The sequence below is a fragment of the Ochotona curzoniae genome, unplaced genomic scaffold (genome assembly GCF_017591425.1).
Source record: "Ochotona curzoniae isolate NIBS_2020 unplaced genomic scaffold, NIBS_Ocur_1.0 contig_296, whole genome shotgun sequence".
Classification (NCBI taxonomy): domain Eukaryota; kingdom Metazoa; phylum Chordata; class Mammalia; order Lagomorpha; family Ochotonidae; genus Ochotona; species Ochotona curzoniae.
The window spans coordinates 27,975-49,384 of NW_024465665.1; the positions used below are offsets into that span (position 1 = coordinate 27,975).

Consider the following 21,410-nt stretch of genomic DNA (forward strand, 5'->3'; position numbering starts at 1 on the left):
GAGCATTTCCCGATGGTAGAGTCCAGGAACACGTATTGCCCAGCGGGGGTGTCTAAGGTTGGCCAGTACTCATTGAAGGAAGAATGAGGAAGCAGGAACAGAATGGGAGGAAGAAGAGAGGTGCTACTCTGTGGACAACTTCTCAAAGCTGCTGCTGCAGCAGGTGGGTAGCTAAGTCCCAGCTGGAGAAACCTCAGCTTCATTTGGCTGTAGAGAATTTGGCAGAGCAGGAGATCCAGTGGCCTCGGGGTATTCTTGTGGCCATGGCTAAGGATGCAGGTGCCAAGCTGGCTTATGCACCGCCCTGGATGTGGGAGATATCACAGTGTCCCTTGTGATCCAGAAATGTCCCAAGTACAAAATAAGACCCTCGATGTTCATGGTTTCCTTTTATTCCTTTTCTTTCTTTTTAAGCATGTCTACTTCCCAACCCATCGTCTGAGCCAGCGTCGGACAGCAAACCTCACCAAGACAAGCTGGAGGTAAGTCCTGACAGTGTAATTTTACCCGTGTGGTGTGTGCGTGGGACAGAACGGACATGCCCCTGTAATTTGTTTTCTCCAGAAATCTGTTTCTTTTCTGAGTCGACACCTCTCAGGGAGTACACCAGTGTAGCAGGGGATTTGGTTTCCCCCTTTGGATTTACACAGGAATATTTGGACGTAATGTTTTGAGAGTCTACCTTGCTGAGTTTTTCAGTTTGGTCCTCCGCCACATCTGGTGTCAGCTGCCCACTTGTTCTTTCCCTTCTCGGGCTAAGCGTGCTAGGTACTCTGCATTGGGGATCTCCTGGCCAGTGGCTGTGCGTTCTCTTTAGCCAGAATATTGCTGTGTTGTCCAAACCTGCTTTCTGTTCTTTGACCACACAGTTGCGATCGCTCAAACCCATCTGATGTTTCTCTGGACCACTTAGTCTGTATATTATGGGTTTCTTATGATTATGTCCCTAAATATTTGTGTCTAAATGTTGCATTTTTTGATTGTTAGTGATACCAGATTTATGTTATTTTGTTACAGACCTGCAGCTTCACTGTGCCAGCAGTTCCCTGCGAGGAGAAAAAAGAATTGTGTGATTTCCAGGGGACAACAGCCACGGCTCATCCAGCCAAAAGCCCAACTGTTCCACCGAATCCGTACCGGAGGGTAGGGCCTCCTCACGCTCGCCCCCCTGCAGGAGCTCCGCCAGCCAGCCCTGCTCAGAAATTTTTGCCCACGGGGGTTCCTGCCATATGGCCACCACCACCGCCTGCTGGAGGTATGTGATTTGGTTTGTCAGGGAATTTTGTTTTTCTCTTCCTTGCACACTACAAAGACGAAACACTAGTTTGTTCATGAAATAGATGCTCACTTGACCGTGGCTCATCTACTCATGAGAGAGAAAGCAAAAGCCCAAACTGACTCTAATGCCATGTGAGTGAAGCATGACTTTTCAGATTGGGAAGGGAGCCAGCCAACCATAGACAGCCTTCATGTGAATGGAAGCCCACTCGCTTCCTTTTGCCCTCTTACAGTAACACGGGCATTATTTCACACTATATCAGTTGATAGAGAGCGGTTATGCTGGCTGCTACTGAAGATGATCCTAATTCCCATAGTCCACAAAAGGACTAGGTGAAATGGTCTTTCGTGAGTAGCTCCTGTGCGTTCCTAGTCTATTTACAACCTACTGATTGTAAGGCTGCTTTGATCATGTTTGGCCTCATAACTGCTGAATCTTTTGGCTTTGGTGGGTAACTTGGGATAAGAAACAAACAGACAGACAGCTGTGGGGTGGGTGGCGCTGGGGGAAATGGATTGCTTGACTCTTCTCCCCCACCATTCACAAAGACACAGGTGACTGCAGAATGAGTGGTCGTGTAAGAAATGCTGGGCAGAGCCCATGAACTGTCTTGTCTGATATCAAGACAAGTGCTTTGGAAATGGAAGGCCAAGGAAAATGAGTTTTGTCGGAGGGGGGCATGCGGGGAGGATATTTTCAGATACACGTTTGGATGCAGCCAAGTGTTTGCCCACCTTTCAGCCAGTCCTGCTTGCATCTGGCTAAGATGTCCCGAGCCAAACTACTGTTTTCCCATCACTCATTTCCTTCCACAGCCTCGTGGCGCTGTCTGAAGTTGGGCAATGTAGGTATGTGGGTTTCCGTGGTGAGTGGACAACAGGAAGAACTTGTGAAAGTCAACACAAAGTTTGAGAAGAGATTCGCTCAGGAAAGGCTGTGTATTGGCGTGGGAAGCATAAGGTTATCAGGTGGCAATATTGGGTTTCTATGGTGTTGTTGTCGGGTTGTACGATTTAACGGACAAGCATTATGACAGTGAGCGTGAGGGTCAGAGGTGATCTTGGACGCTTGGATCTGTGTGCACATGGCTGCGATGGCATGGCTTAAGAGGTGATGGCATCTCAGTGGGCACGTTGACACCCTGTATCGTTGGACACGCCATGGAATCTTTGCTCAGGAAGCCGGGGTTTTGGTAAGGTTTATTTTTCTGTACCTGAAAGGCAGGGCTACAGGCAGGAGGCACCAGGGGTGTGTGGGCTGCATGTTGGGTCTCTGGATTCTTGTGTTTGTTTGTTTTCTGGAGAGTAGTTGATGTTTAGGGGAGAGGTAGCAGAGTCACACAGAGCAAAACGTGACAAGAGAGCTTGCGTCCTCTGCCCGACTCCACAAAAGCCACAGCCCAAATCCGGGTCGTTCTGATGCTGGGAGCCAGGAGTATAGTGGGAGTTTGCCGTGTGTCTGCAGGGTGCGATGGCCTTGGACCCGCCTCTGCTGGTTTTCCTGGCTTGGAGCCAGCGAGCGGGATTAGAAAACAGAGCAGCAGCCAGTGCTCCCCATGGTGGCCATTAGTATGTTGGTGAAGACTGCACTTAATGGATATGAAGCATCTGATACCTTGTGCATTCCAAATGTGCCAGCTCACAGTCTTCACCATTCAGTGACCACATAGCGAGTGTAGGTGCGTTTCAGGAGGATGGATGTTGTCAGGTGTTGAGGAGCAACCTTGCTTCCATGTCACGGATGGAAGGCCAGGCACTATGAAGCCGGCAGTATGTTGAAGGAGATGATCAGGTTGAAATGTTGAGGTTCCAGTTGTCCTAGATGTGGGCTGTTGTGAGTGAGTGAGTGAGTGTGTGTGTTTTCGCAGGGTGGGGAGTTTGAGGGCTCTTAGTTTTCCACCTCTTCTAGCTGTCCAAGGGGCTCAGGTGTAGGTAAAGGTATGTGTGAGGCTCAGATTGATGTAGGCTTGGCGTGGTGTCAGTCAAGTACGAAATGGAAATGACTTGTAGGACAAGGATGTTGGCAAGTGTCCGAACTGATGGATCGTGGAGTCTGGTGAATCGGGAGAGGAGTGAGCCAGTGAGGATGCTGAGAGGTCGGGGAACTAACCCTTAGGTCCGAGCCCCAAGCGAGCTGCAGTGTGAGTGACTAGGCGAGAAGGCAAGGGAAGGGTCAAAGAGTTGTATTCCCAGGAGGGAGGTCTGAATGGATGTCCTCGGACCCTGAGCATTTCCCGATGGTAGAGTCCAGGAACACGTATTGCCCAGCGGGGGTGTCTAAGGTTGGCCAGTACTCATTGAAGGAAGAATGAGGAAGCAGGAACAGAATGGGAGGAAGAAGAGAGGTGCTACTCTGTGGACAACTTCTCAAAGCTGCTGCTGCAGCAGGTGGGTAGCTAAGTCCCAGCTGGAGAAACCTCAGCTTCATTTGGCTGTAGAGAATTTGGCAGAGCAGGAGATCCAGTGGCCTCGGGGTATTCTTGTGGCCATGGCTAAGGATGCAGGTGCCAAGCTGGCTTATGCACCGCCCTGGATGTGGGAGATATCACAGTGTCCCTTGTGATCCAGAAATGTCCCAAGTACAAAATAAGACCCTCGATGTTCATGGTTTCCTTTTATTCCTTTTCTTTCTTTTTAAGCATGTCTACTTCCCAACCCATCGTCTGAGCCAGCGTCGGACAGCAAACCTCACCAAGACAAGCTGGAGGTAAGTCCTGACAGTGTAATTTTACCCGTGTGGTGTGTGCGTGGGACAGAACGGACATGCCCCTGTAATTTGTTTTCTCCAGAAATCTGTTTCTTTTCTGAGTCGACACCTCTCAGGGAGTACACCAGTGTAGCAGGGGATTTGGTTTCCCCCTTTGGATTTACACAGGAATATTTGGACGTAATGTTTTGAGAGTCTACCTTGCTGAGTTTTTCAGTTTGGTCCTCCGCCACATCTGGAGTCAGCTGCCCACTTGTTCTTTCCCTTCTCGGGCTAAGCGTGCTAGGTACTCTGCATTGGGGATCTCCTGGCCAGTGGCTGTGCGTTCTCTTTAGCCAGAATATTGCTGTGTTGTCCAAACCTGCTTTCTGTTCTTTGACCACACAGTTGCGATCGCTCAAACCCATCTGATGTTTCTCTGGACCACTTAGTCTGTATATTATGGGTTTCTTATGATTATGTCCCTAAATATTTGTGTCTAAATGTTGCATTTTTTGATTGTTAGTGATACCAGATTTATGTTATTTTGTTACAGACCTGCAGCTTCACTGTGCCAGCAGTTCCCTGCGAGGAGAAAAAAGAATTGTGTGATTTCCAGGGGACAACAGCTACGGCTCATCCAGCCAAAAGCCCAACTGTTCCACCGAATCCGTACCGGAGGGTAGGGCCTCCTCACGCTCGCCCCCCTGCAGGAGCTCCGCCAGCCAGCCCTGCTCACAAATTTTTGCCCACGGGGGTTCCTGCCATATGGCCACCACCACCGCCTGCTGGAGGTATGTGATTTGGTTTGTCAGGGAATTTTGTTTTTCTCTTCCTTGCACACTACAAAGACGAAACACTAGTTTGTTCATGAAATAGATGCTCACTTGACCGTGGCTCATCTACTCATGAGAGAGAAAGCAAAAGCCCAAACTGACTCTAATGCCATGTGAGTGAAGCATGACTTTTCAGATTGGGAAGGGAGCCAGCCAACCATAGACAGCCTTCATGTGAATGGAAGCCCACTCGCTTCCTTTTGCCCTCTTACAGTAACACGGGCATTATTTCACACTATATCAGTTGATAGAAAGCGGTTATGCTGGCTGCTACTGAAGATGATCCTAATTCCCATAGTCCACAAAAGGACTAGGTGAAATGGTCTTTCGTGAGTAGCTCCTGTGCGTTCCTAGTCTATTTACAACCTACTGATTGTAAGGCTGCTTTGATCATGTTTGGCCTCATAACTGCTGAATCTTTTGGCTTTGGTGGGTAACTTGGGATAAGAAACAAACAGACAGACAGCTGTGGGGTGGGTGGCGCTGGGGGAAATGGATTGCTTGACTCTTCTCCCCCACCATTCACAAAGACACAGGTGACTGCAGAATGAGTGGTCGTGTAAGAAATGCTGGGCAGAGCCCATGAACTGTCTTGTCTGATATCAAGACAAGTGCTTTGGAAATGGAAGGCCAAGGAAAATGAGTTTTGTCGGAGGGGGGCATGCGGGGAGGATATTTTCAGATACACGTTTGGATGCAGCCAAGTGTTTGCCCACCTTTCAGCCAGTCCTGCTTGCATCTGGCTAAGATGTCCCGAGCCAAACTACTGTTTTCCCATCACTCATTTCCTTCCACAGCCTCGTGGCGCTGTCTGAAGTTGGGCAATGTAGGTATGTGGGTTTCCGTGGTGAGTGGACAACAGGAAGAACTTGTGAAAGTCAACACAAAGTTTGAGAAGAGATTCGCTCAGGAAAGGCTGTGTATTGGCGTGGGAAGCATAAGGTTATCAGGTGGCAATATTGGGTTTCTATGGTGTTGTTGTCGGGTTGTACGATTTAACGGACAAGCATTATGACAGTGAGCGTGAGGGTCAGAGGTGATCTTGGACGCTTGGATCTGTGTGCACATGGCTGCGATGGCATGGCTTAAGAGGTGATGGCATCTCAGTGGGCACGTTGACACCCTGTATCGTTGGACACGCCATGGAATCTTTGCTCAGGAAGCCGGGGTTTTGGTAAGGTTTATTTTTCTGTACCTGAAAGGCAGGGCTACAGGCAGGAGGCACCAGGGGTGTGTGGGCTGCATGTTGGGTCTCTGGATTCTTGTGTTTGTTTGTTTTCTGGAGAGTAGTTGATGTTTAGGGGAGAGGTAGCAGAGTCACACAGAGCAAAACGTGACAAGAGAGCTTGCGTCCTCTGCCCGACTCCACAAAAGCCACAGCCCAAATCCGGGTCGTTCTGATGCTGGGAGCCAGGAGTATAGTGGGAGTTTGCCGTGTGTCTGCAGGGTGCGATGGCCTTGGACCCGCCTCTGCTGGTTTTCCTGGCTTGGAGCCAGCGAGCGGGATTAGAAAACAGAGCAGCAGCCAGTGCTCCCCATGGTGGCCATTAGTATGTTGGTGAAGACTGCACTTAATGGATATGAAGCATCTGATACCTTGTGCATTCCAAATGTGCCAGCTCACAGTCTTCACCATTCAGTGACCACATAGCGAGTGTAGGTGCGTTTCAGGAGGATGGATGTTGTCAGGTGTTGAGGAGCAACCTTGCTTCCATGTCACGGATGGAAGGCCAGGCACTATGAAGCCGGCAGTATGTTGAAGGAGATGATCAGGTTGAAATGTTGAGGTTCCAGTTGTCCTAGATGTGGGCTGTTGTGAGTGAGTGAGTGAGTGTGTGTGTTTTCGCAGGGTGGGGAGTTTGAGGGCTCTTAGTTTTCCACCTCTTCTAGCTGTCCAAGGGGCTCAGGTGTAGGTAAAGGTATGTGTGAGGCTCAGATTGATGTAGGCTTGGCGTGGTGTCAGTCAAGTACGAAATGGAAATGACTTGTAGGACAAGGATGTTGGCAAGTGTCCGAACTGATGGATCGTGGAGTCTGGTGAATCGGGAGAGGAGTGAGCCAGTGAGGATGCTGAGAGGTCGGGGAACTAACCCTTAGGTCCGAGCCCCAAGCGAGCTGCAGTGTGAGTGACTAGGCGAGAAGGCAAGGGAAGGGTCAAAGAGTTGTATTCCCAGGAGGGAGGTCTGAATGGATGTCCTCGGACCCTGAGCATTTCCCGATGGTAGAGTCCAGGAACACGTATTGCCCAGCGGGGGTGTCTAAGGTTGGCCAGTACTCATTGAAGGAAGAATGAGGAAGCAGGAACAGAATGGGAGGAAGAAGAGAGGTGCTACTCTGTGGACAACTTCTCAAAGCTGCTGCTGCAGCAGGTGGGTAGCTAAGTCCCAGCTGGAGAAACCTCAGCTTCATTTGGCTGTAGAGAATTTGGCAGAGCAGGAGATCCAGTGGCCTCGGGGTATTCTTGTGGCCATGGCTAAGGATGCAGGTGCCAAGCTGGCTTATGCACCGCCCTGGATGTGGGAGATATCACAGTGTCCCTTGTGATCCAGAAATGTCCCAAGTACAAAATAAGACCCTCGATGTTCATGGTTTCCTTTTATTCCTTTTCTTTCTTTTTAAGCATGTCTACTTCCCAACCCATCGTCTGAGCCAGCGTCGGACAGCAAACCTCACCAAGACAAGCTGGAGGTAAGTCCTGACAGTGTAATTTTACCCGTGTGGTGTGTGCGTGGGACAGAACGGACATGCCCCTGTAATTTGTTTTCTCCAGAAATCTGTTTCTTTTCTGAGTCGACACCTCTCAGGGAGTACACCAGTGTAGCAGGGGATTTGGTTTCCCCCTTTGGATTTACACAGGAATATTTGGACGTAATGTTTTGAGAGTCTACCTTGCTGAGTTTTTCAGTTTGGTCCTCCGCCACATCTGGAGTCAGCTGCCCACTTGTTCTTTCCCTTCTCGGGCTAAGCGTGCTAGGTACTCTGCATTGGGGATCTCCTGGCCAGTGGCTGTGCGTTCTCTTTAGCCAGAATATTGCTGTGTTGTCCAAACCTGCTTTCTGTTCTTTGACCACACAGTTGCGATCGCTCAAACCCATCTGATGTTTCTCTGGACCACTTAGTCTGTATATTATGGGTTTCTTATGATTATGTCCCTAAATATTTGTGTCTAAATGTTGCATTTTTTGATTGTTAGTGATACCAGATTTATGTTATTTTGTTACAGACCTGCAGCTTCACTGTGCCAGCAGTTCCCTGCGAGGAGAAAAAAGAATTGTGTGATTTCCAGGGGACAACAGCTACGGCTCATCCAGCCAAAAGCCCAACTGTTCCACCGAATCCGTACCGGAGGGTAGGGCCTCCTCACGCTCGCCCCCCTGCAGGAGCTCCGCCAGCCAGCCCTGCTCACAAATTTTTGCCCACGGGGGTTCCTGCCATATGGCCACCACCACCGCCTGCTGGAGGTATGTGATTTGGTTTGTCAGGGAATTTTGTTTTTCTCTTCCTTGCACACTACAAAGACGAAACACTAGTTTGTTCATGAAATAGATGCTCACTTGACCGTGGCTCATCTACTCATGAGAGAGAAAGCAAAAGCCCAAACTGACTCTAATGCCATGTGAGTGAAGCATGACTTTTCAGATTGGGAAGGGAGCCAGCCAACCATAGACAGCCTTCATGTGAATGGAAGCCCACTCGCTTCCTTTTGCCCTCTTACAGTAACACGGGCATTATTTCACACTATATCAGTTGATAGAGAGCGGTTATGCTGGCTGCTACTGAAGATGATCCTAATTCCCATAGTCCACAAAAGGACTAGGTGAAATGGTCTTTCGTGAGTAGCTCCTGTGCGTTCCTAGTCTATTTACAACCTACTGATTGTAAGGCTGCTTTGATCATGTTTGGCCTCATAACTGCTGAATCTTTTGGCTTTGGTGGGTAACTTGGGATAAGAAACAAACAGACAGACAGCTGTGGGGTGGGTGGCGCTGGGGGAAATGGATTGCTTGACTCTTCTCCCCCACCATTCACAAAGACACAGGTGACTGCAGAATGAGTGGTCGTGTAAGAAATGCTGGGCAGAGCCCATGAACTGTCTTGTCTGATATCAAGACAAGTGCTTTGGAAATGGAAGGCCAAGGAAAATGAGTTTTGTCGGAGGGGGGCATGCGGGGAGGATATTTTCAGATACACGTTTGGATGCAGCCAAGTGTTTGCCCACCTTTCAGCCAGTCCTGCTTGCATCTGGCTAAGATGTCCCGAGCCAAACTACTGTTTTCCCATCACTCATTTCCTTCCACAGCCTCGTGGCGCTGTCTGAAGTTGGGCAATGTAGGTATGTGGGTTTCCGTGGTGAGTGGACAACAGGAAGAACTTGTGAAAGTCAACACAAAGTTTGAGAAGAGATTCGCTCAGGAAAGGCTGTGTATTGGCGTGGGAAGCATAAGGTTATCAGGTGGCAATATTGGGTTTCTATGGTGTTGTTGTCGGGTTGTACGATTTAACGGACAAGCATTATGACAGTGAGCGTGAGGGTCAGAGGTGATCTTGGACGCTTGGATCTGTGTGCACATGGCTGCGATGGCATGGCTTAAGAGGTGATGGCATCTCAGTGGGCACGTTGACACCCTGTATCGTTGGACACGCCATGGAATCTTTGCTCAGGAAGCCGGGGTTTTGGTAAGGTTTATTTTTCTGTACCTGAAAGGCAGGGCTACAGGCAGGAGGCACCAGGGGTGTGTGGGCTGCATGTTGGGTCTCTGGATTCTTGTGTTTGTTTGTTTTCTGGAGAGTAGTTGATGTTTAGGGGAGAGGTAGCAGAGTCACACAGAGCAAAACGTGACAAGAGAGCTTGCGTCCTCTGCCCGACTCCACAAAAGCCACAGCCCAAATCCGGGTCGTTCTGATGCTGGGAGCCAGGAGTATAGTGGGAGTTTGCCGTGTGTCTGCAGGGTGCGATGGCCTTGGACCCGCCTCTGCTGGTTTTCCTGGCTTGGAGCCAGCGAGCGGGATTAGAAAACAGAGCAGCAGCCAGTGCTCCCCATGGTGGCCATTAGTATGTTGGTGAAGACTGCACTTAATGGATATGAAGCATCTGATACCTTGTGCATTCCAAATGTGCCAGCTCACAGTCTTCACCATTCAGTGACCACATAGCGAGTGTAGGTGCGTTTCAGGAGGATGGATGTTGTCAGGTGTTGAGGAGCAACCTTGCTTCCATGTCACGGATGGAAGGCCAGGCACTATGAAGCCGGCAGTATGTTGAAGGAGATGATCAGGTTGAAATGTTGAGGTTCCAGTTGTCCTAGATGTGGGCTGTTGTGAGTGAGTGAGTGAGTGTGTGTGTTTTCGCAGGGTGGGGAGTTTGAGGGCTCTTAGTTTTCCACCTCTTCTAGCTGTCCAAGGGGCTCAGGTGTAGGTAAAGGTATGTGTGAGGCTCAGATTGATGTAGGCTTGGCGTGGTGTCAGTCAAGTACGAAATGGAAATGACTTGTAGGACAAGGATGTTGGCAAGTGTCCGAACTGATGGATCGTGGAGTCTGGTGAATCGGGAGAGGAGTGAGCCAGTGAGGATGCTGAGAGGTCGGGGAACTAACCCTTAGGTCCGAGCCCCAAGCGAGCTGCAGTGTGAGTGACTAGGCGAGAAGGCAAGGGAAGGGTCAAAGAGTTGTATTCCCAGGAGGGAGGTCTGAATGGATGTCCTCGGACCCTGAGCATTTCCCGATGGTAGAGTCCAGGAACACGTATTGCCCAGCGGGGGTGTCTAAGGTTGGCCAGTACTCATTGAAGGAAGAATGAGGAAGCAGGAACAGAATGGGAGGAAGAAGAGAGGTGCTACTCTGTGGACAACTTCTCAAAGCTGCTGCTGCAGCAGGTGGGTAGCTAAGTCCCAGCTGGAGAAACCTCAGCTTCATTTGGCTGTAGAGAATTTGGCAGAGCAGGAGATCCAGTGGCCTCGGGGTATTCTTGTGGCCATGGCTAAGGATGCAGGTGCCAAGCTGGCTTATGCACCGCCCTGGATGTGGGAGATATCACAGTGTCCCTTGTGATCCAGAAATGTCCCAAGTACAAAATAAGACCCTCGATGTTCATGGTTTCCTTTTATTCCTTTTCTTTCTTTTTAAGCATGTCTACTTCCCAACCCATCGTCTGAGCCAGCGTCGGACAGCAAACCTCACCAAGACAAGCTGGAGGTAAGTCCTGACAGTGTAATTTTACCCGTGTGGTGTGTGCGTGGGACAGAACGGACATGCCCCTGTAATTTGTTTTCTCCAGAAATCTGTTTCTTTTCTGAGTCGACACCTCTCAGGGAGTACACCAGTGTAGCAGGGGATTTGGTTTCCCCCTTTGGATTTACACAGGAATATTTGGACGTAATGTTTTGAGAGTCTACCTTGCTGAGTTTTTCAGTTTGGTCCTCCGCCACATCTGGTGTCAGCTGCCCACTTGTTCTTTCCCTTCTCGGGCTAAGCGTGCTAGGTACTCTGCATTGGGGATCTCCTGGCCAGTGGCTGTGCGTTCTCTTTAGCCAGAATATTGCTGTGTTGTCCAAACCTGCTTTCTGTTCTTTGACCACACAGTTGCGATCGCTCAAACCCATCTGATGTTTCTCTGGACCACTTAGTCTGTATATTATGGGTTTCTTATGATTATGTCCCTAAATATTTGTGTCTAAATGTTGCATTTTTTGATTGTTAGTGATACCAGATTTATGTGATTTTGTTACAGACCTGCAGCTTCACTGTGCCAGCAGTTCCCTGCGAGGAGAAAAAAGAATTGTGTGATTTCCAGGGGACAACAGCCACGGCTCATCCAGCCAAAAGCCCAACTGTTCCACCGAATCCGTACCGGAGGGTAGGGCCTCCTCACGCTCGCCCCCCTGCAGGAGCTCCGCCAGCCAGCCCTGCTCACAAATTTTTGCCCACGGGGGTTCCTGCCATATGGCCACCACCACCGCCTGCTGGAGGTATGTGATTTGGTTTGTCAGGGAATTTTGTTTTTCTCTTCCTTGCACACTACAAAGACGAAACACTAGTTTGTTCATGAAATAGATGCTCACTTGACCGTGGCTCATCTACTCATGAGAGAGAAAGCAAAAGCCCAAACTGACTCTAATGCCATGTGAGTGAAGCATGACTTTTCAGATTGGGAAGGGAGCCAGCCAACCATAGACAGCCTTCATGTGAATGGAAGCCCACTCGCTTCCTTTTGCCCTCTTACAGTAACACGGGCATTATTTCACACTATATCAGTTGATAGAGAGCGGTTATGCTGGCTGCTACTGAAGATGATCCTAATTCCCATAGTCCACAAAAGGACTAGGTGAAATGGTCTTTCGTGAGTAGCTCCTGTGCGTTCCTAGTCTATTTACAACCTACTGATTGTAAGGCTGCTTTGATCATGTTTGGCCTCATAACTGCTGAATCTTTTGGCTTTGGTGGGTAACTTGGGATAAGAAACAAACAGACAGACAGCTGTGGGGTGGGTGGCGCTGGGGGAAATGGATTGCTTGACTCTTCTCCCCCACCATTCACAAAGACACAGGTGACTGCAGAATGAGTGGTCGTGTAAGAAATGCTGGGCAGAGCCCATGAACTGTCTTGTCTGATATCAAGACAAGTGCTTTGGAAATGGAAGGCCAAGGAAAATGAGTTTTGTCGGAGGGGGGCATGCGGGGAGGATATTTTCAGATACACGTTTGGATGCAGCCAAGTGTTTGCCCACCTTTCAGCCAGTCCTGCTTGCATCTGGCTAAGATGTCCCGAGCCAAACTACTGTTTTCCCCATCACTCATTTCCTTCCACAGCCTCGTGGCGCTGTCTGAAGTTGGGCAATGTAGGTATGTGGGTTTCCGTGGTGAGTGGACAACAGGAAGAACTTGTGAAAGTCAACACAAAGTTTGAGAAGAGATTCGCTCAGGAAAGGCTGTGTATTGGCGTGGGAAGCATAAGGTTATCAGGTGGCAATATTGGGTTTCTATGGTGTTGTTGTCGGGTTGTACGATTTAACGGACAAGCATTATGACAGTGAGCGTGAGGGTCAGAGGTGATCTTGGACGCTTGGATCTGTGTGCACATGGCTGCGATGGCATGGCTTAAGAGGTGATGGCATCTCAGTGGGCACGTTGACACCCTGTATCGTTGGACACGCCATGGAATCTTTGCTCAGGAAGCCGGGGTTTTGGTAAGGTTTATTTTTCTGTACCTGAAAGGCAGGGCTACAGGCAGGAGGCACCAGGGGTGTGTGGGCTGCATGTTGGGTCTCTGGATTCTTGTGTTTGTTTGTTTTCTGGAGAGTAGTTGATGTTTAGGGGAGAGGTAGCAGAGTCACACAGAGCAAAACGTGACAAGAGAGCTTGCGTCCTCTGCCCGACTCCACAAAAGCCACAGCCCAAATCCGGGTCGTTCTGATGCTGGGAGCCAGGAGTATAGTGGGAGTTTGCCGTGTGTCTGCAGGGTGCGATGGCCTTGGACCCGCCTCTGCTGGTTTTCCTGGCTTGGAGCCAGCGAGCGGGATTAGAAAACAGAGCAGCAGCCAGTGCTCCCCATGGTGGCCATTAGTATGTTGGTGAAGACTGCACTTAATGGATATGAAGCATCTGATACCTTGTGCATTCCAAATGTGCCAGCTCACAGTCTTCACCATTCAGTGACCACATAGCGAGTGTAGGTGCGTTTCAGGAGGATGGATGTTGTCAGGTGTTGAGGAGCAACCTTGCTTCCATGTCACGGATGGAAGGCCAGGCACTATGAAGCCGGCAGTATGTTGAAGGAGATGATCAGGTTGAAATGTTGAGGTTCCAGTTGTCCTAGATGTGGGCTGTTGTGAGTGAGTGAGTGAGTGTGTGTGTTTTCGCAGGGTGGGGAGTTTGAGGGCTCTTAGTTTTCCACCTCTTCTAGCTGTCCAAGGGGCTCAGGTGTAGGTAAAGGTATGTGTGAGGCTCAGATTGATGTAGGCTTGGCGTGGTGTCAGTCAAGTACGAAATGGAAATGACTTGTAGGACAAGGATGTTGGCAAGTGTCCGAACTGATGGATCGTGGAGTCTGGTGAATCGGGAGAGGAGTGAGCCAGTGAGGATGCTGAGAGGTCGGGGAACTAACCCTTAGGTCCGAGCCCCAAGCGAGCTGCAGTGTGAGTGACTAGGCGAGAAGGCAAGGGAAGGGTCAAAGAGTTGTATTCCCAGGAGGGAGGTCTGAATGGATGTCCTCGGACCCTGAGCATTTCCCGATGGTAGAGTCCAGGAACACGTATTGCCCAGCGGGGGTGTCTAAGGTTGGCCAGTACTCATTGAAGGAAGAATGAGGAAGCAGGAACAGAATGGGAGGAAGAAGAGAGGTGCTACTCTGTGGACAACTTCTCAAAGCTGCTGCTGCAGCAGGTGGGTAGCTAAGTCCCAGCTGGAGAAACCTCAGCTTCATTTGGCTGTAGAGAATTTGGCAGAGCAGGAGATCCAGTGGCCTCGGGGTATTCTTGTGGCCATGGCTAAGGATGCAGGTGCCAAGCTGGCTTATGCACCGCCCTGGATGTGGGAGATATCACAGTGTCCCTTGTGATCCAGAAATGTCCCAAGTACAAAATAAGACCCTCGATGTTCATGGTTTCCTTTTATTCCTTTTCTTTCTTTTTAAGCATGTCTACTTCCCAACCCATCGTCTGAGCCAGCGTCGGACAGCAAACCTCACCAAGACAAGCTGGAGGTAAGTCCTGACAGTGTAATTTTACCCGTGTGGTGTGTGCGTGGGACAGAACGGACATGCCCCTGTAATTTGTTTTCTCCAGAAATCTGTTTCTTTTCTGAGTCGACACCTCTCAGGGAGTACACCAGTGTAGCAGGGGATTTGGTTTCCCCCTTTGGATTTACACAGGAATATTTGGACGTAATGTTTTGAGAGTCTACCTTGCTGAGTTTTTCAGTTTGGTCCTCCGCCACATCTGGAGTCAGCTGCCCACTTGTTCTTTCCCTTCTCGGGCTAAGCGTGCTAGGTACTCTGCATTGGGGATCTCCTGGCCAGTGGCTGTGCGTTCTCTTTAGCCAGAATATTGCTGTGTTGTCCAAACCTGCTTTCTGTTCTTTGACCACACAGTTGCGATCGCTCAAACCCATCTGATGTTTCTCTGGACCACTTAGTCTGTATATTATGGGTTTCTTATGATTATGTCCCTAAATATTTGTGTCTAAATGTTGCATTTTTTGATTGTTAGTGATACCAGATTTATGTTATTTTGTTACAGACCTGCAGCTTCACTGTGCCAGCAGTTCCCTGCGAGGAGAAAAAAGAATTGTGTGATTTCCAGGGGACAACAGCTACGGCTCATCCAGCCAAAAGCCCAACTGTTCCACCGAATCCGTACCGGAGGGTAGGGCCTCCTCACGCTCGCCCCCCTGCAGGAGCTCCGCCAGCCAGCCCTGCTCAGAAATTTTTGCCCACGGGGGTTCCTGCCATATGGCCACCACCACCGCCTGCTGGAGGTATGTGATTTGGTTTGTCAGGGAATTTTGTTTTTCTCTTCCTTGCACACTACAAAGACGAAACACTAGTTTGTTCATGAAATAGATGCTCACTTGACCGTGGCTCATCTACTCATGAGAGAGAAAGCAAAAGCCCAAACTGACTCTAATGCCATGTGAGTGAAGCATGACTTTTCAGATTGGGAAGGGAGCCAGCCAACCATAGACAGCCTTCATGTGAATGGAAGCCCACTCGCTTCCTTTTGCCCTCTTACAGTAACACGGGCATTATTTCACACTATATCAGTTGATAGAGAGCGGTTATGCTGGCTGCTACTGAAGATGATCCTAATTCCCATAGTCCACAAAAGGACTAGGTGAAATGGTCTTTCGTGAGTAGCTCCTGTGCGTTCCTAGTCTATTTACAACCTACTGATTGTAAGGCTGCTTTGATCATGTTTGGCCTCATAACTGCTGAATCTTTTGGCTTTGGTGGGTAACTTGGGATAAGAAACAAACAGACAGACAGCTGTGGGGTGGGTGGCGCTGGGGGAAATGGATTGCTTGACTCTTCTCCCCCACCATTCACAAAGACACAGGTGACTGCAGAATGAGTGGTCGTGTAAGAAATGCTGGGCAGAGCCCATGAACTGTCTTGTCTGATATCAAGACAAGTGCTTTGGAAATGGAAGGCCAAGGAAAATGAGTTTTGTCGGAGGGGGGCATGCGGGGAGGATATTTTCAGATACACGTTTGGATGCAGCCAAGTGTTTGCCCACCTTTCAGCCAGTCCTGCTTGCATCTGGCTAAGATGTCCCGAGCCAAACTACTGTTTTCCCATCACTCATTTCCTTCCACAGCCTCGTGGCGCTGTCTGAAGTTGGGCAATGTAGGTATGTGGGTTTCCGTGGTGAGTGGACAACAGGAAGAACTTGTGAAAGTCAACACAAAGTTTGAGAAGAGATTCGCTCAGGAAAGGCTGTGTATTGGCGTGGGAAGCATAAGGTTATCAGGTGGCAATATTGGGTTTCTATGGTGTTGTTGTCGGGTTGTACGATTTAACGGACAAGCATTATGACAGTGAGCGTGAGGGTCAGAGGTGATCTTGGACGCTTGGATCTGTGTGCACATGGCTGCGATGGCATGGCTTAAGAGGTGATGGCATCTCAGTGGGCACGTTGACACCCTGTATCGTTGGACACGCCATGGAATCTTTGCTCAGGAAGCCGGGGTTTTGGTAAGGTTTATTTTTCTGTACCTGAAAGGCAGGGCTACAGGCAGGAGGCACCAGGGGTGTGTGGGCTGCATGTTGGGTCTCTGGATTCTTGTGTTTGTTTGTTTTCTGGAGAGTAGTTGATGTTTAGGGGAGAGGTAGCAGAGTCACACAGAGCAAAACGTGACAAGAGAGCTTGCGTCCTCTGCCCGACTCCACAAAAGCCACAGCCCAAATCCGGGTCGTTCTGATGCTGGGAGCCAGGAGTATAGTGGGAGTTTGCCGTGTGTCTGCAGGGTGCGATGGCCTTGGACCCGCCTCTGCTGGTTTTCCTGGCTTGGAGCCAGCGAGCGGGATTAGAAAACAGAGCAGCAGCCAGTGCTCCCCATGGTGGCCATTAGTATGTTGGTGAAGACTGCACTTAATGGATATGAAGCATCTGATACCTTGTGCATTCCAAATGTGCCAGCTCACAGTCTTCACCATTCAGTGACCACATAGCGAGTGTAGGTGCGTTTCAGGAGGATGGATGTTGTCAGGTGTTGAGGAGCAACCTTGCTTCCATGTCACGGATGGAAGGCCAGGCACTATGAAGCCGGCAGTATGTTGAAGGAGATGATCAGGTTGAAATGTTGAGGTTCCAGTTGTCCTAGATGTGGGCTGTTGTGAGTGAGTGAGTGAGTGTGTGTGTTTTCGCAGGGTGGGGAGTTTGAGGGCTCTTAGTTTTCCACCTCTTCTAGCTGTCCAAGGGGCTCAGGTGTAGGTAAAGGTATGTGTGAGGCTCAGATTGATGTAGGCTTGGCGTGGTGTCAGTCAAGTACGAAATGGAAATGACTTGTAGGACAAGGATGTTGGCAAGTGTCCGAACTGATGGATCGTGGAGTCTGGTGAATCGGGAGAGGAGTGAGCCAGTGAGGATGCTGAGAGGTCGGGGAACTAACCCTTAGGTCCGAGCCCCAAGCGAGCTGCAGTGTGAGTGACTAGGCGAGAAGGCAAGGGAAGGGTCAAAGAGTTGTATTCCCAGGAGGGAGGTCTGAATGGATGTCCTCGGACCCTGAGCATTTCCCGATGGTAGAGTCCAGGAACACGTATTGCCCAGCGGGGGTGTCTAAGGTTGGCCAGTACTCATTGAAGGAAGAATGAGGAAGCAGGAACAGAATGGGAGGAAGAAGAGAGGTGCTACTCTGTGGACAACTTCTCAAAGCTGCTGCTGCAGCAGGTGGGTAGCTAAGTCCCAGCTGGAGAAACCTCAGCTTCATTTGGCTGTAGAGAATTTGGCAGAGCAGGAGATCCAGTGGCCTCGGGGTATTCTTGTGGCCATGGCTAAGGATGCAGGTGCCAAGCTGGCTTATGCACCGCCCTGGATGTGGGAGATATCACAGTGTCCCTTGTGATCCAGAAATGTCCCAAGTACAAAATAAGACCCTCGATGTTCATGGTTTCCTTTTATTCCTTTTCTTTCTTTTTAAGCATGTCTACTTCCCAACCCATCGTCTGAGCCAGCGTCGGACAGCAAACCTAACCAAGACAAGCTGGAGGTAAGTCCTGACAGTGTAATTTTACCCGTGTGGTGTGTGCGTGGGACAGAACGGACATGCCCCTGTAATTTGTTTTCTCCAGAAATCTGTTTCTTTTCTGAGTCGACACCTCTCAGGGAGTACACCAGTGTAGCAGGGGATTTGGTTTCCCCCTTTGGATTTACACAGGAATATTTGGACGTAATGTTTTGAGAGTCTACCTTGCTGAGTTTTTCAGTTTGGTCCTCCGCCACATCTGGAGTCAGCTGCCCACTTGTTCTTTCCCTTCTCGGGCTAAGCGTGCTAGGTACTCTGCATTGGGGATCTCCTGGCCAGTGGCTGTGCGTTCTCTTTAGCCAGAATATTGCTGTGTTGTCCAAACCTGCTTTCTGTTCTTTGACCACACAGTTGCGATCGCTCAAACCCATCTGATGTTTCTCTGGACCACTTAGTCTGTATATTATGGGTTTCTTATGATTATGTCCCTAAATATTTGTGTCTAAATGTTGCATTTTTTGATTGTTAGTGATACCAGATTTATGTTATTTTGTTACAGACCTGCAGCTTCACTGTGCCAGCAGTTCCCTGCGAGGAGAAAAAAGAATTGTGTGATTTCCAGGGGACAACAGCTACGGCTCATCCAGCCAAAAGCCCAACTGTTCCACCGAATCCGTACCGGAGGGTAGGGCCTCCTCACGCTCGCCCCCCTGCAGGAGCTCCGCCAGCCAGCCCTGCTCACAAATTTTTGCCCACGGGGGTTCCTGCCATATGGCCACCACCACCGCCTGCTGGAGGTATGTGATTTGGTTTGTCAGGGAATTTTGTTTTTCTCTTCCTTGCACACTACAAAGACGAAACACTAGTTTGTTCATGAAATAGATGCTCACTTGACCGTGGCTCATCTACTCATGAGAGAGAAAGCAAAAGCCCAAACTGACTCTAATGCCATGTGAGTGAAGCATGACTTTTCAGATTGGGAAGGGAGCCAGCCAACCATAGACAGCCTTCATGTGAATGGAAGCCCACTCGCTTCCTTTTGCCCTCTTACAGTAACACGGGCATTATTTCACACTATATCAGTTGATAGAGAGCGGTTATGCTGGCTGCTACTGAAGATGATCCTAATTCCCATAGTCCACAAAAGGACTAGGTGAAATGGTCTTTCGTGAGTAGCTCCTGTGCGTTCCTAGTCTATTTACAACCTACTGATTGTAAGGCTGCTTTGATCATGTTTGGCCTCATAACTGCTGAATCTTTTGGCTTTGGTGGGTAACTTGGGATAAGAAACAAACAGACAGACAGCTGTGGGGTGGGTGGCGCTGGGGGAAATGGATTGCTTGACTCTTCTCCCCCACCATTCACAAAGACACAGGTGACTGCAGAATGAGTGGTCGTGTAAGAAATGCTGGGCAGAGCCCATGAACTGTCTTGTCTGATATCAAGACAAGTGCTTTGGAAATGGAAGGCCAAGGAAAATGAGTTTTGTCGGAGGGGGGCATGCGGGGAGGATATTTTCAGATACACGTTTGGATGCAGCCAAGTGTTTGCCCACCTTTCAGCCAGTCCTGCTTGCATCTGGCTAAGATGTCCCGAGCCAAACTACTGTTTTCCCATCACTCATTTCCTTCCACAGCCTCGTGGCGCTGTCTGAAGTTGGGCAATGTAGGTATGTGGGTTTCCGTGGTGAGTGGACAACAGGAAGAACTTGTGAAAGTCAACACAAAGTTTGAGAAGAGATTCGCTCAGGAAAGGCTGTGTATTGGCGTGGGAAGCATAAGGTTATCAGGTGGCAATATTGGGTTTCTATGGTGTTGTTGTCGGGTTGTACGATTTAACGGACAAGCATTATGACAGTGAGCGTGAGGGTCAGAGGTGATCTTGGACGCTTGGATCTGTGTGCACATGGCTGCGATGGCATGGCTTAAGAGGTGATGGCATCTCAGTGGGCACGTTGACACCCTGTATCGTTGGACACGCCATGGAATCTTTGCTCAGGAAGCCGGGGTTTTGGTAAGGTTTATTTTTCTGTACCTGAAAGGCAGGGCTACAGGCAGGAGGCACCAGGGGTGTGTGGGCTGCATGTTGGGTCTCTGGATTCTTGTGTTTGTTTGTTTTCTGGAGAGTAGTTGATGTTTAGGGGAGAGGTAGCAGAGTCACACAGAGCAAAACGTGACAAGAGAGCTTGCGTCCTCTGCCCGACTCCACAAAAGCCACAGCCCAAATCCGGGTCGTTCTGATGCTGGGAGCCAGGAGTATAGTGGGAGTTTGCCGTGTGTCTGCAGGGTGCGATGGCCTTGGACCCGCCTCTGCTGGTTTTCCTGGCTTGGAGCCAGCGAGCGGGATTAGAAAACAGAGCAGCAGCCAGTGCTCCCCATGGTGGCCATTAGTATGTTGGTGAAGACTGCACTTAATGGATATGAAGCATCTGATACCTTGTGCATTCCAAATGTGCCAGCTCACAGTCTTCACCATTCAGTGACCACATAGCGAGTGTAGGTGCGTTTCAGGAGGATGGATGTTGTCAGGTGTTGAGGAGCAACCTTGCTTCCATGTCACGGATGGAAGGCCAGGCACTATGAAGCCGGCAGTATGTTGAAGGAGATGATCAGGTTGAAATGTTGAGGTTCCAGTTGTCCTAGATGTGGGCTGTTGTGAGTGAGTGAGTGAGTGTGTGTGTTTTCGCAGGGTGGGGAGTTTGAGGGCTCTTAGTTTTCCACCTCTTCTAGCTGTCCAAGGGGCTCAGGTGTAGGTAAAGGTATGTGTGAGGCTCAGATTGATGTAGGCTTGGCGTGGTGTCAGTCAAGTACGAAATGGAAATGACTTGTAGGACAAGGATGTTGGCAAGTGTCCGAACTGATGGATCGTGGAGTCTGGTGAATCGGGAGAGGAGTGAGCCAGTGAGGATGCTGAGAGGTCGGGGAACTAACCCTTAGGTCCGAGCCCCAAGCGAGCTGCAGTGTGAGTGACTAGGCGAGAAGGCAAGGGAAGGGTCAAAGAGTTGTATTCCCAGGAGGGAGGTCTGAATGGATGTCCTCGGACCCTGAGCATTTCCCGATGGTAGAGTCCAGGAACACGTATTGCCCAGCGGGGGTGTCTAAGGTTGGCCAGTACTCATTGAAGGAAGAATGAGGAAGCAGGAACAGAATGGGAGGAAGAAGAGAGGTGCTACTCTGTGGACAACTTCTCAAAGCTGCTGCTGCAGCAGGTGGGTAGCTAAGTCCCAGCTGGAGAAACCTCAGCTTCATTTGGCTGTAGAGAATTTGGCAGAGCAGGAGATCCAGTGGCCTCGGGGTATTCTTGTGGCCATGGCTAAGGATGCAGGTGCCAAGCTGGCTTATGCACCGCCCTGGATGTGGGAGATATCACAGTGTCCCTTGTGATCCAGAAATGTCCCAAGTACAAAATAAGACCCTCGATGTTCATGGTTTCCTTT

General features: G+C 49.7%; 1 protein-coding gene across 1 annotated transcript in view; it reads left to right on the top strand.

Moving 5' to 3' along the window:
• The window catches only part of LOC121155648 (nascent polypeptide-associated complex subunit alpha, muscle-specific form-like), a gene marked incomplete at its 5' end in the record, with an annotated part of 67,529 nt that overhangs the window by 27,605 nt on the left and 18,514 nt on the right, over positions 1-21,410 (top strand). The window contains 12 exons of the mRNA XM_040979092.1: positions 415-482; positions 1,018-1,255; positions 3,918-3,985; positions 4,521-4,758; positions 7,421-7,488; positions 8,024-8,261; positions 10,924-10,991; positions 11,527-11,764; positions 14,428-14,495; positions 15,031-15,268; positions 17,931-17,998; positions 18,534-18,771. Of these exons, the coding sequence (XP_040835026.1) occupies positions 415-482; positions 1,018-1,255; positions 3,918-3,985; positions 4,521-4,758; positions 7,421-7,488; positions 8,024-8,261; positions 10,924-10,991; positions 11,527-11,764; positions 14,428-14,495; positions 15,031-15,268; positions 17,931-17,998; positions 18,534-18,771 (1,836 nt within the window). The remainder of the gene's footprint in view (positions 1-414; positions 483-1,017; positions 1,256-3,917; positions 3,986-4,520; positions 4,759-7,420; positions 7,489-8,023; positions 8,262-10,923; positions 10,992-11,526; positions 11,765-14,427; positions 14,496-15,030; positions 15,269-17,930; positions 17,999-18,533; positions 18,772-21,410) is intronic.